The sequence below is a fragment of the Catharus ustulatus genome, chromosome 6 (genome assembly GCF_009819885.2).
Source record: "Catharus ustulatus isolate bCatUst1 chromosome 6, bCatUst1.pri.v2, whole genome shotgun sequence".
Lineage (NCBI taxonomy): Eukaryota > Metazoa > Chordata > Aves > Passeriformes > Turdidae > Catharus > Catharus ustulatus.
The window spans coordinates 26,429,963-26,447,777 of record NC_046226.1 but is presented as its reverse complement, the minus strand read 5'-3'; the positions used below and the strand labels follow the sequence as shown (position 1 = coordinate 26,447,777).

Sequence of the window (17,815 nt, the reverse complement as noted above, 5' to 3'; positions counted from 1 at the left end):
AAGGAAGTGAAATGAAAGCCAGGTGAAAGCTTCCCAAAATACTACAAAATCCAAAAATATTTTTTCCACCCATCTCATCAAATTCCTTGTTGGTGTTTCATTTTCCCTCTACAACTTCCTGTCTTCCTCAGAATGAGAAGCCTATCTTTTCTCTGTTTGGCATGCAAAAATGCATTTTTCTCCTCTCAATTATTTTTAATGCATGTCAAGAAAAAAAAAAACCAAAAGTTGGGGTTTCATTATTCAGCCTACTGTGGCTGCTTTTTTTATTTAAGGCATAAATCAAATGTGGAACTTCATTTTTTCCTTGGGGACAAATTGTTTATCTGAATGTGAATGTGCTTGTGATTCACTCACAGGGACAGTACTTGTGCTATTGGTGTGTTAGAGAATTATTTGCACTGGTTTACATTGTTTGCTGAATAGCATTAAAGTTGTCAGACTTCACACAGGTGTACAGTACCTCTGCAGACCCCTACAGGATTAGAGCCATCAGTCCTCCAGGTATGGACATGTTTGTGTACCATCAGAAGAATCAGAACTCTTGCATCATGTGAAGTTAAATGATGCATGACTGGGTCTGGGGCCAAGATTATTCCCAAAGCAAAGCCCATTGAAGAATCAGAGATGCAGGGTCTGTTTAAAAAAAGAAATGCTTAGAATCACAGAAGTTCACAGAATCACAGGATATTCTGAATTGGAAGGGACCCACACGGATCATTGAGTCCAACTCCTTAATGCATGGCCCATACAGGGATCAAACCCACAGCCTTGGCATTACTAGCACCATGCTCTGACCAACAGAGCTCATCTCAGCAAACTAATCTCAGTAAATTCAGAAGGTAACAAAATAGTTTTGTGAATTGGGTGCTGTTTCAGAATATCTTCCCATTTGCCTCTGTGGCTCTTACTTAAGCTTTTTAGCATTTGTGTCACTTCTGTATGGGTACAGTGGATTGCAGCTTCATTCCCTTTGAAATGGAAAATGCATTCCTTATGTCTAGAAATCTCATCCTGCATTATCAGCTTTGAGAGTGAAGAGAAGAGGTTTATTCCTTTAGTAGTATCTGCTGAAGGTGTTTAAGAGCACACAAAGGCAAGTGCTTTCCCAGCAGAGTACACAATTACCTGCTTTGCAAAGACAACCCAGACTTCTTTTTTATACTTCTAAGTCTGACAGTGTAAAATACTTTAATTCACATGCAGTAAGCATTGACTTTTATCACATAATTAGCATTCTAAACTCACAGTTTCAGAAGTTTATAACTCAACAGTAGGTTCAAACTCAGTAAATTCAAGCAGGAAGCCTTATTTTTCAGTGTAAAAAGATCCCTTTTGTTTCTACAGTATCAAACCAAGTGAACCTTGTTTATTTCAGGCTTTTAAAAAATATTTTAGACTATAAAGTTTTTCAAAAATCAAATTGCTAGAGTTTCATTCTGATATTCCTCAGATTTCAAGTCTGCTTTGACATAATTGAAAAACATTTGAAAAAGTTCAGTGATAGGCATTTAAAACCAACTCCTGAGAACTCATAATTCCATATAGTCCTGTCCAAATCTCACTGACATCAGTGGATCTGTTCTGTACACGTGCTATTTTTAAAATCCTGCATGCATAACCACTATCAGCATTGTTACAGTATCTGCCGTAGGTGGGTGCAACTCTGAATGCAGATTTGTACTATCAGCCCTAATGGTTCTCTCTTGAGAGAAGTTCAAAATGCTGTTCATAAGCTGTTCTGGACTTTTAGGTAACTAATCCCATCTCACGCATGCACTCTCAGATACTTTTTGTTAAAGAAAATCAAACACTTCAAAAATCATATTTATATGACACTGTTCCAGTCTGCTGGATAAAATATGTGCATTTTATAACATTCACTTACAGAGATGTATAGGTTTGTAGATAGTATAATAACAGCAAAATGATGTTAATCTTATCATAGATGTTTAAATGAGCCCAAAAAATGTCAATGCCAAGTACACTTTACTGTATGTCAGTTGTTATCTTTTCTTTCATTTAACTGTGTATGAAAGAGAAATTTTAATTTCCATTTTTTGGGAATGGTACAGCCTGATCTTTTTTTGAGCATAAGATATTGTGTGTTTAATTAACATTACTTCTGTATGTTTAGGTAATTACCGTTAGAACACAGGAGGACATATTGTACTTACTGCCTGTGCTAGAGCATAATGTGCTGGACTACAACAACTACACTTGTTAAGCTGATTTTAGCATTTCTTCACACAGCAGGAAGCACCCATGCTGTGGTTTCTTAATGTACTCTATAACTACTGCTCTGTACTCTACAATAAAAATAATAATTAATTATGATCCTCATCTTACCAGTAGTGCTGCTATCCGGGTGACTTTGGCTGCTCTTTCAGGGTTCCACTGTCCCACACCCTGAAACATCTCTCCCTTCAGGGTTTTATTTCTTATGTGGTATTGCTGAACAGAACTGAATTTTTTGAGGATGGGTTTGTTGCATGGATTGTGATGGCTTCACATTTGTTCAGGTCTCCAAGGACCTGCACCAATAAATGTGAAAGCGACAACAGCAGAATGGCATACTTTCCCATTTCCACCAGGATGAAAAAAAATACTCTAAATTAAGTCTAACCTTAAATGTATAATCTGTCCTTGGGAGAAAAAAAAAAAAGGGATATAGCATCTTCAAGCTCTTGGCATCCCTTACGAGAAAAAATTGGTTCTAAGGGTCTCTGATCTTGTGTTTTAGTAAAATAGAACTGCACGGCTGACTGACAGTTCTGATCTAAAGCATTTACGTTTAAGTTTTGATCTCTCTGCTTTTGATTAAAACTAATGAGCTCATTTAATTCAAAATGGGAATCTCTGATAAGAGAAATAAGGTTGATGTGATTGGATTAGAGGGGCAAATTAAACTCTTAGAGCAGAAGTTTGTGCTTATACAGTGTATTAAAAAGCTGTTGGCGTATTATGGTGTGTTAGATGATGAGAAAAATTTCATAGTAATTCATATTTAATCAGAAGAAATGAAAGTACTAAATATAACATGGCTCTGCTTTTCCCTCGAGTGATAAAGAGCTGTACATTTAAAATGACATCGAATTCATGCTCTCTAAAACAAAAAAATCTTAAGAGACACACTAAAGAAAGGGGCACTGTTGTCAGTTATCACAATAGAGGTGAAATGTCACAAACATAAGAAAAGTTGACCACATTAAATCAAGGACAATTCAATATAATCCTTAGCTCACAAACAAGTTTTTGCTTTTTTGTTGGCTGCATGACAAATGCATTTTAAATACTTAAACACTTTCTACTAGAAGTTTGTATGGTTCTCCCAAACAATAGAAACACAGTTTCAGAATACTATTTTTATTCCTTGTAAATTCCTCACTGAAATTGAAATTTCTTTTATCCCCAATAATGCCTGTTTATTGTAAGATGCTCCAGCATTTTCCCATTAACAGTATTTTGGGGATATGTTGATCATCAGGGCTAAAAAATAGGAATCATAGATTGTATAAAGAATAGCTCAATGCTGAAGCTGCTTTATCATGGTTTATACTAAGAGTCTTTAAGTGGTTGCAGTTAAGGGAGGGAGAAGTGCAGGTGAGAGCTATGCTTAGCTGTGAGCAAGTAATATCCCTTCAGTTGGAGTAGAAAGGTATTTCATTAATGACTAATCAATCACCAATAACGGATGATATGATGACAATAATAATAATATGTGTCATTTACTTGAGAATTCTTGCCTTCAGGTTGTTAATGCTTTATTGATAATAAAGGCCCTAATTTCACCTCAGTAATGTGGAAACCAAGGCACACAATCCAGCAGTAACTCAGGTATCACTGCAGCTGAGGTGAAACTAGGAAATAAAAATCTGCAGAATTATCAGCCTATTTCAGGAAGAATTGCTACCTAAGTGAGACTTTGCCTTTTACAAAATACTGACAAACTGTTTTGAAAACAATGTCATACACTCTAGCAACATACCCTCCAACACTAGTCATAACTAAATTGGGCAAGAAAGAGTTAATGAGACTAATCTCTGTTAGAAATTCTATGGGAAAAATAACCTGGAAATGAGACATACTGAGTACAGTAATTTCACGAATACAAGCCGCACCAATTTGACTAAGATTTTGCTCCTAAACCGGAAATGCGGCTAATAATCAGGAGCGGCTAATACAACCTCAGAAGTGCCTGCCAGAGTGCTGAGCCGAGCAGCTGCAAAGTCGGCATTTTGCGATTGTTACAAATCGCTACTCTGTTGCACCGCGGGTGGAGCCTGGCTCCCTGCAGGCAGCACGGGGGGCGGGGAGAGAGGCGGGAGAGCTCTCTTTCCTCCTCTGCCACAGCCCAGGGGAGAGACGGGGGGGGGGGCCCGGCGCCGCCATTGCCGCGGCCCGGGGAGGAGAGGGGGGGGGAAGCCCGCGCCGCCATTGCCGCGGCCCGGGGAGGGGGGGGGAAGCCGGCGCCGCCATTGCTGCGGCTCGGGGAGGGGGGGGGAAGCCGGCGCCGCCATTGCTGCGGCTCGGGGAGCCGACGGGAGCCCCGCGGAAGCCATTGCTGTGGCCCGGGGAGCCGACGGGAGCCCCGCGCAGCCATTGCCGTGGCCCGGGGAGGGGGGGGGGAAGCGCGCGCCGCCATTGCTGCGGCCCGGGGAGCCGACGGGAGCCCCGCGCACCCATTGCTGCGGCCCAGGGAGGGGGGGGAAGCGCGCGCCGCCATTGCTGTGGCCCGGGGAGGGGGGGGGAAGCGCGCGCCGCCATTGCTGTGGCCCGGGGAGCCGACGGGAGCCCCGCGCAGCCATTGCCGCGGCTCAGGGAGCCGACAGGGTGCTTTGTCCCCGCCCGCCGCCGCCGCGGCAGGAGCGGGGAAACTCCGTCCCTGCCCGCCGCCGGCGCCACGGGCGCGGGAAAGCTCCGTCCCCGTCCGCCGCCGCTGCCGTAGGAGCAGGGCAAGCTCCGTCCCTGCCTGCCACCGCAGGGCAGCGCTGACCCGGGGTGACCGAGCCCAGGGGCAGCGGCGGCTGGCCCCGAGCGGCAGCACCGGGCTGGGCCATCTGGCCCTGTCAGCGGCCCCTAGCGGGCCGAGCCTGCACAGCCTTAGCTCAGCCAGTAAACCCCGCCCTGCCGTGGCTCTGTTACTAATTGCACGCAGGTCCTCGCTGCGAACGACAAAGCGGCTTATATTCGGGTGCGGCTTATCTATGGACAAAAACCGAAATGTTTGCCAACACCCAGAGATGCGGCTTATACTCAGTGCGGCTTGTATTCGTGAATTTACTGTATATGTATATTTTTGTAATTTCTTTTTTGCTAAATAAACATTTTCTAAATGAGGTAAATTGATTACAACACTCTTAGCATCCATCAGTCATTTATTTTTAGTGAGTTCAAGGATTGCACCTGAAAAATAGCTTAGAGGGGATGTAAAAAATCTAAATTATGTGTATATGTATTTTTTCTATTCCCTAGTGGAATCTACAAACCCCAGTTTGCTAACCACTGACAACACTCTGGAGCGCTCTTTTTTCATCCGAATGAAATCTACACTGACCAAGCGAGGAGTGCACATCAAATCATCAGGATACAAGGTAAGGGTTGCACTGTAGCATGAAATATTGACATCTGCAAATTATGTTCATTCATGTTCCAGGAAGACCTTAATAGACAGAGAGAGGAGCTATTTCACATTTGCATATGTGTCATTCCTTTTGTTAAAGAATCATTAATACGTATTTCCAGCCTGAGGTTTGGCTTTTGTACTGCACTCCCATTAAATTCATCATTATTATGATAAATGTTGATAATAACAGCATGATAGCCTTCAAAAGAGCAACACTTCCCAAGTAAAGGTATCTCTTACCAAAGAAGGTGAGTCAGAGTAACATCACTTTTCCCACTGTGGAAAATTACTGCTCATTTTGTTAGACTGTTAGTCATCTTTGGGTTATGTTTTTCCCAGAGAGGTAGGATTTCTCCATGCAGGCAGCATGCTACTTCATTTTGCTGTCATTCCTGCTGTAGGAAACAACAAGCCATATTGAGTACTTTTCCACCATTTTTCTTTCATTGTCTATCTGAGAGGCATCTGCTGCTGGGGATCATATTTGCTGGATTTCAGACTCTTTTAAGATATGAAAGTCTCTTGTTCCTTATCAGCAGTAATCTCATTTTTCTTCAGTCGTATATCGCTCATAGCGCCTGTAGCTATCACTGGCTTTGCAGTATACTAAAACTAGAAGGAATAGCACATTTTTAACATTGTCAACTTGTGGAATGAAATATGTCATCCATTAAGTTTTATACAAGATAAAAGAGTGGTGCAAGAAAATAAGTCTGAGAATGTGTGGGTATTTAAAGAAGTTTCGTGTCAATGTTCATTTAAAAGCTTTCACAACCATTTTGTTCCAGTTTTTAGAGGAAGATTTAGAGAAGCTTTAAAGTAAAATTCCCCAAGTCACTTTTCCCAAAAAAAGTCTTAATAATATAGCATTGTGGTAGCTACCTGAGAAGTCAAAATCTAGCAGAAATAAGTTCTTTGTGAGCAAGTGACTGGGAGTCCTTCTCTTAGACTCCCAAACAATACTACCTACTCCAAGATTATTAAAGTTGTTGCCAGTAGAAGTTTTATGTCTGAAGCAGTGGTTTCTTAAGGCATCACAAGTTTTATCTGTGTCCTGTTTAATTGTCAGCATCTGAAAGAATGCACTGAGTACTTGTTCATGCTTACAAGTCTGGAGAGGTACCAAGACCAGGAAGTGTACTGACACTGAAGTGTCAGGAGGAGAAAGGAGAATGAAATGAGTGAATGAATGAATGAATGAATGAATTAATTAATTAATTAATTAATTGGCACGTGGAGTCATAGAATGGTTTGGGTTGGAAGGCATCTTAAAGATGATCTAGTTCAAACCTCCCTGGCATGAGCAGGGACACCTTCCACCAGACTAGGTCATTCACAGCTCCATCAACCTGGCCCTGAACAATTCCAGGGATGGGATATACACCATTTCTCTGGACAGTGTCTCATCTCCCTCACAGTAAATAATTTCTTCCTCATATCTAATCTAAACCTACCATCTTTCTGTTCCAGGCTGAACAACTCCAATTCTTTCATCCTTTCTACCAACCACATAGGAAAGACATTCCATCCCTCTAAATATTTTCATGGCCCTACTCTGGTCTATGCCCTTGTTGTGTTGGGGACTCCAGAGCTGGATGCAGCAGCCCAAGTGGAGATCTAGCTCTGCTGGACACTTTTGATGCAATAATAATGGGTAAAGATAGAAAATTTGTCTGTGGTTTTTGTAGTCTTACTTTTTTTGCCAGATAGGTAGGTAGGAGCAAAGGAAGACATGTGAATGACTCTGTCATTCATTCTCTTGGACTCCTGACAATCTAATTTTAGTCCAACATCAGAATAGGACATATAAGCTGGCTTCACAAGGTGCAGTTTTTACTCATTACAATACAATTTTTGAAATTCACAGTAGACCCTTGGATCAAAAGACATTGTAATGTCTATCATATAAATACAATTTAATTTCTCAGAATTGCTAATGCCTCATGGAAGCATTTAAAACCATAACTGAGATATCACAAGTACAACAAAATCAGTTTTCAAAGATCAGATATAATTTTTTTAGCCAGTTTTTCCTAAACAAAATTAATGGATAAAAAGTATGATAGCAAACAAAATTTCCAGTAAATAAAATATTGGGGTTTTTCCAATTTTTTTCATGAGGCAAGTCAGATTGAGTAAATTGCATAAACAGTGTACAAGCCCTAGGCAGGTGTAAAAATAGATGTGCAGTTCTTCTGCTTTTTGATGTTTTAAAGGATTTTGTAACTGGCAGTATTTGGCTGAATTCAGCTGTGTCCAGCAATATGAATTGCACTCTGACAGTTTTTCAAAAGCATTGTTACTGGCACTCTGTGTTCTATGGAAAGATCATTTTTCATGCCCACAGCGAGCCCCAGAAAAATAGTACATTCATTTTAGAGGAGTTGGATCAAGTGAATATCCTTTTAACTGAGTTACAAGAAATGCCATGTTTAAATATTCTTGTCAGTTGTTGTATCCAACAAGCAGCATAATACAACTCAACTACTATGTTAAATGTCATTTTTAGGAATCTTAGTAATTGATTTCTAAAAGTCCAGTATTAGAACACACTTAAGGCCTCTTGAATTCATTAAGGTATGTATTTTATCAAAACTAAGAAAGATTCACGAGCCTTATGGATGTGCATCTCTAAGAAATAATCAACAGGGAAGAATTGTTACATAACATTAAAAAAGATTGTGGGAAAAGCTGGCTAAGTTCTGCATCAGAGGTCCCTGGAAGTACTTCAGCACTTAAGTCAGGAAATCCTGTGCCAGCTGGGATCATGGGCAGCAGAATTCCTGCAAGAAATCCTGGTGGAGCAGGCTGACTAAGGAGCCACTGTCTCACACCTTCAGAATACAACAGAGCATTGAATTTTCCGTCTGTGAATTGCAAGAGCTCTTGGCCAACATCTTTGCTTGAGCTCTTGTAAGGGAATTCAGGGGTAAACTTCCTGAATCAGCATACAACCATTCACTGGGAGCAGTGTGATAGGAACTGTCTGTGTTATGAGTCAGATTTTAGCTCTCTCAAAGGTATTCAGCTCCCCATGGATTCAGTCCTCCAGCAATGATAACGTTTTTTTATCTTTGTGAAGTAGTTGTGTCTTGATCCAAACTCTCGCTGAGCTCAGAACCACATTGACATTTTGCCTTGCTTTGAGGACTGCTGGTGAATGTTTCCTATAGACAGCAAATTATTGAGGTGGTTCACAAGATGCTTAGTCAATTTTCAGAATGAGTGGTCCCTGGCTTAGGAAAATCACATAAAAGTGAAAACAGTCCAAGAATGAAATTGATTACTCATTCAGGTTGATCTAGTCAAACCTAATTTTCTACCAAAATAAATGTTGAAACAAAAAACAGGCAAATTTACACATATGTATGCCTCAAAGAAATCCTGCTCTAGACAATTCTGGCAGGAGATGAACCTGTTTATAGTCCCTTCATGGACTGACATAACTAGTTCTGAATTACATGTAAAGATGGAGGTAATGGCCTTTTCCCATGAATTATGTTACCTTAAAAGTGTAAGTGGAAAAGTGATTACATGGTTAATCCTTCCTTTCTCTTTCCCTTTCATTGTTCCCTAGCACTGCCTTTGAATTAGAATTTCCTATTCTTAATGCTCTTAGGCTCAGAGGCTTGCAGGAAAAGAGTTTACATGCAGTAGTAGAGAGTTACTAATTTTTCAGTTAATAAATTTAAAATCTTTTAAAATAGTGAAATAAAATTTAGTCAACTGATAAAACATATGGGAAACAAATAAAAAGAAAAAAATTATAATTCTCTTCACTGCAAAACTCAGGATGTATTACCATTGCAACTGTTGTCTGAGATACATGCTGGAAAGACTTACTGTTTGCTCTCCACTGAAAACGTAACACATCTTCCTTTTTTTCCAATATTTAATTTTTCATCAGTGAAAGATGGTTTTGTATTTAATTATGATTTTAACTTCATTTTAGCTCCTTTTCCATTTGTTTTCCTCCCTTTGAGGGTCCCAGTTCTGTTCTCTTAAAAGTTTTTCTAACTTTCTACTGTCTGACTTAGTCATATGTCAAAGCCAATTTTAATTCAAAATTACTTTTTTCAGGTCCAGTGATATATTTTCTACTCCTCTATAGTACTCTATTATTGCTTTGTCATGTTTACTTGCCTGTCAGATTGTGCTAGAATTTTCTTTGTTCAAACATTCATGTCCTGATACTGTTGTCTAGAACAAAGCTTAACTAAAAGGATCAAGAAGTATTGAAAGTATTCAGAGTCAATAGTTGCCAGCTGTTTCCAGATCATCAACTCATCAGAGGTGTTAACATCTATCCATAGATACTCTTCTACTGTTTTATGGACTACTATAAGCTATGACAGAGCAAACATGAGAAGATTGCCTTGCACTTTCACTGTCACTCTGGCAGTATGAAATTTGGAATCAGGAATTTTATGGAATTTTTTCTGTCACTCTGGAATTTGGTATAACCATCTGTTGCCTCTCTATCTTCCATGAAGCTGGCAGTTAACCATCTTGAAGACCCACCAGCAGAATTAAGGACATCCTAGAAAACCTCCAGGCTGTCCCTTCCAGTAGACAGACTGCATAAAAATAAATAAATTGCTATCTATTTATTTACCAAAAAAAACCCACACACACAAAAAAAAAAAACAAAAAAAACAAAAAACTAAGCATTGGTGAGTTTAGTTTAGAAATTTGGACGGTTTGTTGCAAATCTAATTTCTGCAGTTCAGTAATGGAGGATGCAAGTTTGGTTAGCTATGCCTCAAACATCGGTTGTATGAGGTATGTCAAAATATTTTAAGTGATACTTAAAACTACAGAAAAGTGTTTTCACAAATTAGTCAAACTCATTTAAAATTAAACATTCTCTAAGACTGTACTCTCAGATTCGGTATTTAAAATCATAAAGTTAGAATTCTTTGGATGACAATTTTGAAGATGGAAATCTAAATTTTTTTGTTGAGATTTTATGCCTGTCGTGGTTCTTCTATAAGTCTTTTTCATGCTATTCCATCCTTTATTCACTTTTAAATTTTTTTTCCTTTTTGAAGAACTTGAGAAGTTGGGCAAGATTTGCAGATCTTAGTTGAGCACTTGAAGTGCAGGTTTTGGCAGAATTCAGATTCATTAATCCAAGAGGACAAGAGAGTCAAAAACCGTGTTAGAAAGTCAAAGTTACATTTGACTCGCCTTGTGATGCTGTTCTCTTAGTTCAATCCAAAATTGAAATGTTTCTCATCCAAGTGAAAGAGTCACCTGGAATTGAGAAACAAGACGTACCTACTCCAAAATCACTTTATGGACCCAATATATCACTGCAGAAAAGCACCTTCCAGTTCAGGGGCCTAGAATGGAGGAGAAAGGAGAAGGCAGGAATAGTCTAATGATTTGTACGTTTTTTGGATATTGCCTGTGTTAGAGACAGATTTCGTTTCCTCTTCCAAATCAGGGAATTCACTTATCCCACTTTACAGCTTAGCCTAAATTTTTGACTTCTCTTCTAATATTTTTCCCCCTTGAAATCTTTTCTGTCAAGTATTTTACTCTATCCCAGAAAGATGTCCTGACCTTTTCTCTGTAGAAAGAAAGAAAACTACAGAATTTAGTATTTTATCACATGGTTACTACCACACCTCTTTAATTGAGTGAAGAAGGAATAAGAAACCAGCATCAGGAAGCATTATGTGAAGAGTTTTCTAAATGTCAGCACATGCATTCCCCAGACTTTTCAGCACTGGGAAGACTTAAAGGTAATTTGTCAGTGAGAAAGAACTGATCGAGAATTCACCCATGTAAATCGATGACCTTTTTGTCAAAAGGAAGTCTCTTAGCTAGTAAAGATGCAGCATGACTTGAAAAAGAACAAAATACTAATGGGCCAATCTGAATCTTATGAAGTATCTACTTGTAGATATAAAGATATGGTTCAAGAAATAATGGTCTGCAGTCAGATTAAGACTGGGGTTCATTTTATTCCTTGATATAGAACTGTAAAATTGTATTGGAGAGCTGTCTGGAAAAGCTTGGTTCACACACAGCATCTAAATACATTAACCATTTTTTCTTAAGTGTTCAGTAGATAAGAATTCCACTTTCTCACAAAAAAAAAATTATCAGGGCTGAGCATCTTTTGAATGGGATTTATAGCACTGTTATTCCATCTGGAAAAATTAATATATGTTAGACATTCATTATTGCAGTAGCACTATTGAAATGAACCAGTTAGGGTTATATAAAAGGCCTTTTCAGTTGCAATCTTCCACACAAGAAAAATTCAAGCTTTGATCATTCCTCACAATTCCTGACACCTGTATCAGGATGTGTTTCTCCTCAAATATTGTCTTAAATGTTCAGATGGCCTCAGAGTTGTGATTTCCTCCAGCTGAGTAAAAGGGAAATCAGTTCTGGGTTCTGGAAGGAAAGAAAATGTAAAATTAAGTTAGCACAGATTACTTTCTGGGAGATTTTTTATTTTCATGAATTCTATTATCAAAGCATAAGTGATACTAAAAGACATTATCACCAAATTAGCAATAATTGCCTTTGATTGTGGTTTTTAGGCAATATAATCCTAAAGCCTTTTTTAAAACTCAGTGGATATAACTGTGAGAGAAAATTCTGAGAACAGGATTTATTCTGATACATAATAAAATATTCAAAATAGACAGAGAGCAGTTCCAAACCAAATCTAGTACTCTTTCAAGAACCAAGTGTTATTGAGTCATAGAGACAGAAAATGTTTGATATATTTTCATAAGCAGCATTAATTATCTAGACATGTGAACTCATAGTGCAGTGTGAGACCCATTGCAGTGTTAATGGCAGAGCTCAGTGAATAGGATGAGAGCAATGAGATCTCAGCAGAGAGGGAGCCAGAAAATACCTCTTATTACACATTAGGAGAATGGTATCATGCTTCCAGGTAGGAATGCCTACTGAAGAAAAAGAGGTCTTTGGTCCACAGTGTTTTCTTGTTATCCACCAATGTTGTTTACCACTGTTTACTGTTAATGACTGGGAATTGCCTTTCATAGGAGCACAGAAAAGCATACAAAGCCAAGATTTGCTTTAGGACAGAGAGGTGCTGCTGCTTGCATCTCTGCCTCAATTCACTGTTTTATAACTGCTGCCAGTAGTTGTTTTGGCCCACCTTTTTTCATAGTCTAAAGATTGTTTTAGATGTGCAAATGCAGACATTAACCTTTTTATCTCTACCACTTGCAGCAGTTCACCACTTTTGTCAAAAGTATGTTGAAAAAAGAAAATAGGCTCATACACTGATTTCCACATTTTTCAAACTTTCACCTTTATGTGCAGTTCTTACATGTGCAAAGCATTATGTTTTTATTGGCTTTTTCCTGTTGCTTATACAGTCGTTTATATTAATGAATGTACTTTTGCAATACTTGCCTGAGTCTGGAAAGTGCTAACATACCAAGATATCAAGTGACTTGACAAAGATAACAATGGCTGCACCAGAGCCAGCTGTGATTACATGCTGTACCTCATCCTCAGCCTTTCTTCCTAGCTCATGAATATTGTCAAATCATCTCTGTGTTCTAGTGCATCACACTTCATTGTCTCAGGCTGGTATTTCCTTTGTTTTGATGGTTGCCCTGAATACACAAAATGAGATGCCAAAGAAGAAAGTACTCAGACCAGATAGAGTGAAGTTTAGCAGAACTTTCAGCAAAACAAATAACAAAGAACGAACATTTTTAAAAATACAGTAATTTCACGAATACAAGCCGCACCAATTTGACCAAAATTTTGGTGGAAACCCGGAAGTGCGGCTAATATTCCGGGGCGGCTAATACATTAACAAAATTCTAAAAGCTGCCAACACGGAAGTGAGAGCCCGCGGCAGCCCCAAGCCAAGCTGGAACCCGGCCGGCCCCGGCAGAGGTGGGAAAGCCTGGCAGAGGCGGGGCCAGCAGTGTGGGGGCGGGCGGCAGAGCCTGAGCCAGCAGGGCGGGGCAGGGAGGGCGGCAGAGCCTGAGCCAGCAGGGCGGGGGAGCCCGGGAGAACTGGGGCTAGCAGTGCAGGGGAGCATGGCAGAAGCAGGAAGGCCGGCGGGTGGGGCTGCCTGGCAGCGGGGGAAGCCCAGCAGAATCGGGGCCAGCAGCGTGGGGGAGCCCGGCGGTGCGGGGGCCTGCAGTGCCGGTCAGGGCGAGGAAACGCGGCGGCGGTGCAGACGGGAGGGGGCGGCCGGCGAGCCTGGCAGCGGCGGCAGCAGCCCTGCCGGCGGGGCAAGCGAACGCGGCGCAGGGCGAGCGCGGCGCGGGGCGAGCGAACGCGGCGCGAGCGAACGCGGCGCGAGCGAAAGCGGCGCGGGGCGGGCGCGGCGCGAGGCGGGCGCGGCGCGAGCGAAAGCGGCGCGGGGCGGGCGCGGCGCGAGCGAAAGCGGCGCGAGCGAAAGCGGCGCGGGGCGGGCGCGGCGCGAGCGAAAGCGGCGTGAGCGAAAGCGGCGCGGGGCGGGCGCGGCGCGAGTGGAAGCGACGCGGGGCGGGCGCGGCGTGAGCGAAAGCGGCGCGGGGCAGGCGCGGCGCGAGTGGAAGCGACGCGGGGCGGGCGCGGCGCGAGCGAAAGCGGCGCGGGGCGAACGTGGCGCGGGGCGAGCGGCGAGCCCAGTGGCGGCGGCGGCAGCCCTGCCAGCCGGGCGAGCGAATGCGGCAGCGGGGCGGTGCTGACGGGAGAGGGGGGCCAGCGAGCCCGGCGGCGGCGGCAGCACCGCCCGGCCAGCCCCGCCGAGCCGTGGCGCTGAGCTGGGCCACCCGGCCCCGTCGGCAACCATGAGTGGGCCGAGCCTGCCTGGCCCCGCCCCGAGCCAGTAAAGCCCGCTATGCCGCGATCCTGTTACTAATTGGCCATTTTGTGAAAGCTGCGCACGGATTCTCGAGACGAACGAAAGTGCAGCTAATATTCGGGGTGCGGCTTATCTATTTACAAAGACAGCAACATTGTTGAGGCACCGGGGGTGCGGCTTATAATCCGTGCGGCTTGTATTCGTGAAACTACTGTACATAAAAAACAACTCCTGCTCTCAACTGGCCTACAACTGATTGTAGAAGAGCTACTCCAGAATTCTTTTCCTTCGAAAGAAAACAAAGCAGTGTACCAGCAGCAAAATGCAATTTCCTGCCCCTTGGATTTAGCCCATGGGAGCTTCCTATGGCTGCCATTCCTGCCACCTTTGTGAGGAACAAGAGCAGGGCTGGCAGCACCCACCTCCTTGTCTGGCAGATGGCTTGGGTCCTTGCAAACTTTTCTGTTCTTATACCAAAAAAACCCCAAACTTACATAGAGACCTTCTTATTTTCCAATTTGATTAATATTTTTCATATCCACCATAGATGTGTCCACCCTGAAGGCTTTACTACTTTGAAGCAATGCATGTTATAAGTAAATGTAAAATTGGAGGGGAATCACTGTTCACTGTAGCTCTTTGTGTTTGATCAAAGTGTATTAGAAAATCAAAATACCCCATTTGTTGATACTGATAGCACCAACTTGCATCTGCTATTCACTTTCTGCATGAATAGGTGTTTGCATAAGGTTCAAGCCCATCATTTACTCAAAAGCCAAACTTACTCATATATTTTGTTGCCATATGAAGCAACGTTCTTCTGTACTTACTCATTTGACAAAATGTGCGGAAAAAAGGCACAGAGCATTTCAGATATGTCCACCCCCAGTGTGCCATGAAGTCAATAGTTGAACAGGGACCATCACATGAGGCTTTCATTCCCTGACTTTACCTGGGGCAATGAGTCCTGGATAGTGATCTGGACGCTGATGTGCCAGTTTTACCGTCTAGAACAGAAAATCGATCACGAGAGTTTCAGACCATGTTTCCCAGAGAGGGTTGCTGTAGCTTAAATGTCCTTTTTCTCTACTCTTCAGAGGGCATATCCCCCACCATATAACGAAGAAAGCCATCATGACTCTGTTTCTGGATGTTTAAGCTTCTTCTCTTTCTAAGTGTTTGAGCATGCCTCTTGATTTGTCTAAAGAATGGTGTGTGGTTGAGCCCAACTGCTTTACCCTATGTAGAAAGCAGAATAGAGATGTTTAGCGGAAAGAATTTCAGTTTCTCCTTTTTATAGCATCATTAGGAGGCTGTCATTCTAATAATAATAATTCCCATTTGACATCATGGAGGCAAAAAGAAATCACTGCTGACATCAAAAATGAGGTGATATTTCAGCAGTATTATTTCACTGAAGATAAAATGGAAGTCTTTATTACTCCCAATGCTTTTAAAGAAAGCTGAGCAAGGCTTATACTGACCCTAAAGCTTATATACCTTAATGCATCTCTAACTAGTATGAAATAAGAAATTTTAATTTTTACTGCTGTATTTTTTATCTGTTCCTCCTTAGAACTAAGAAATTTGTGCCTGCTTAAAGGAAAATTATCAATATCTGAGAATAAGCCTGGAGAGCACAATTATCTTAATTTTTTTCCATTACTTAAAATTCATAAAAAATATTGCAAACAAATGAAAACACTGACTGTATTACAAGAAGTGGTAATTTTCTTAAAAACTTTATACTGGAGTCTTTACTGAAAATTCATATAAATTGCACAAAGAGGTCTGAGCTCTGAAGAGGTTACCCTGAGGAGGGTTATAAGTTTTATTGCTGTTTTTATGGATAAGTATTTTATTCTCTCTGAACTTCTTGTGCTCATTGCTGTGTGAATTGCTTGCTGTTAAAAGGACACAGACAAGGCCTGTTTTGTCAGGGGTAAACAATGGTTTTGACTTTTATTTCTGATAGCACATTGGACCTTCCCATTCCCCTTTCTTTTACAGACATACTCAGTTGTAATTCCTGTCTTTGCATGGTTTCCCATCCTAAATCAAACAACATGGCACACCAGTTACTCTATCCAAATATTCATGGAAAAGAGTATTATCCTACTAATATTGACAATATTTCCAAAGTTTGACATCTATTCTTTTCCTACTGATTTCTTTGTTTGCTTGCTTGTTTTAGGAAACATTTAGAGAGAAATATACACTGCATAAAATTAAAGCAATAGGATGCAAGGCTGGTGCCTTCAAAAATTGACAGTATTACCGCCATCAAAAGAAAGTTCAAGAAATATGCATTCTTCCCAGGGCTTCGTTTTACAGAGTTGGTCACATGCTTGCAAATAGTGCAAGTCTCCTCTGTACAGCAAGAAAAATCTGTTTAAAATGTTTCAATCTTTTCACAATCAAATTCAAGGAATTTTTGAAATTAAATATGTGGTGGAATCATCACTTTATTTTGTTCCAGGCAAATATGCTGACAACAGAACAGTCACAGCTCATCTGCTGTTGAGTTGCTGCTTCTCAGTTATTCTCAGAAATAAGATCTGAATTCTTAGAAGCATGAAAATACTTAATAGTTATAAGCCTTTTAAAAATCAAAATTGGTAGATTCCAGTTACAGGGAAATATTTAAATCTGAGATGAACTCTGAACTATCAATACAAACAAGTCTCATTCTGTGCACAAGTAATTTGAACATTTTCCTCAAGAATTTTCGTGTATGAGCAGAATGCTCAATTTTATTTCACGTGAACTCAGTGGCCCCTTTCACTTTTGGCATATTTTAGAAGGTCTGAGGTATTAGATAAATATTTCTCTTCTTGGAAATTGTTACCTCGTTCGATTTTTCATTAATTTCTCCTTGCTCAAGTGCTCAGAAATGTATAATTTCTTCCCAAAAATCAGTGGCTTTCAGTTCTTGTGATCCTTTGCACTGTTGCATTGTTACAGAGCCTTGTGCTTTTTAACTCAGCCCAGCACCAGACCTAGCACTGTGCTTAGGAGATGCCTAAATGCAGAGCCCTGTCTGGCTCAGCTCACAGGGCATCTCTGGGTGCAGGCTGGATCTCCCACAGTCATATGCCCAGGTTAGGAATGGGGCACTGGACACAACTTTTCCTGAAGAAGCAAGGAGTTGATTCTCAATACCCAAACCTGCATTATGGGTTGTTTTCAGTCACTTTATAGTCATATGCATTCATAAATTTTTATATGGTTGGAAGATGCAGACTTTGATGCTACAAAGCTCACAGAAGAGCTTTAGATCACTGAAGCAACCACAGACAAACTTTATGTTGACAATTTATCAGCTCTTCTCTGTCAAGGAAAATTGTTTTTTAGTGCCTGCCTATTAGCAATCACATGCATAT

At 41.2% G+C, this 17,815-nt stretch overlaps 1 protein-coding gene across 8 annotated transcripts in view; it reads left to right on the top strand.

Moving 5' to 3' along the window:
• Positions 1 to 17,815, top strand: part of NPAS3 (neuronal PAS domain protein 3) — a 597,848-nt gene that overhangs the window by 538,224 nt on the left and 41,809 nt on the right. For all 8 annotated transcript variants that reach the window (XM_033061911.2, XM_033061908.2, XM_033061913.2 and 5 more), the window contains one exon: positions 5,476 to 5,594. In XM_033061911.2, the coding sequence (XP_032917802.1) occupies positions 5,476 to 5,594 (119 nt within the window). The remainder of the gene's footprint in view (positions 1 to 5,475; positions 5,595 to 17,815) is intronic.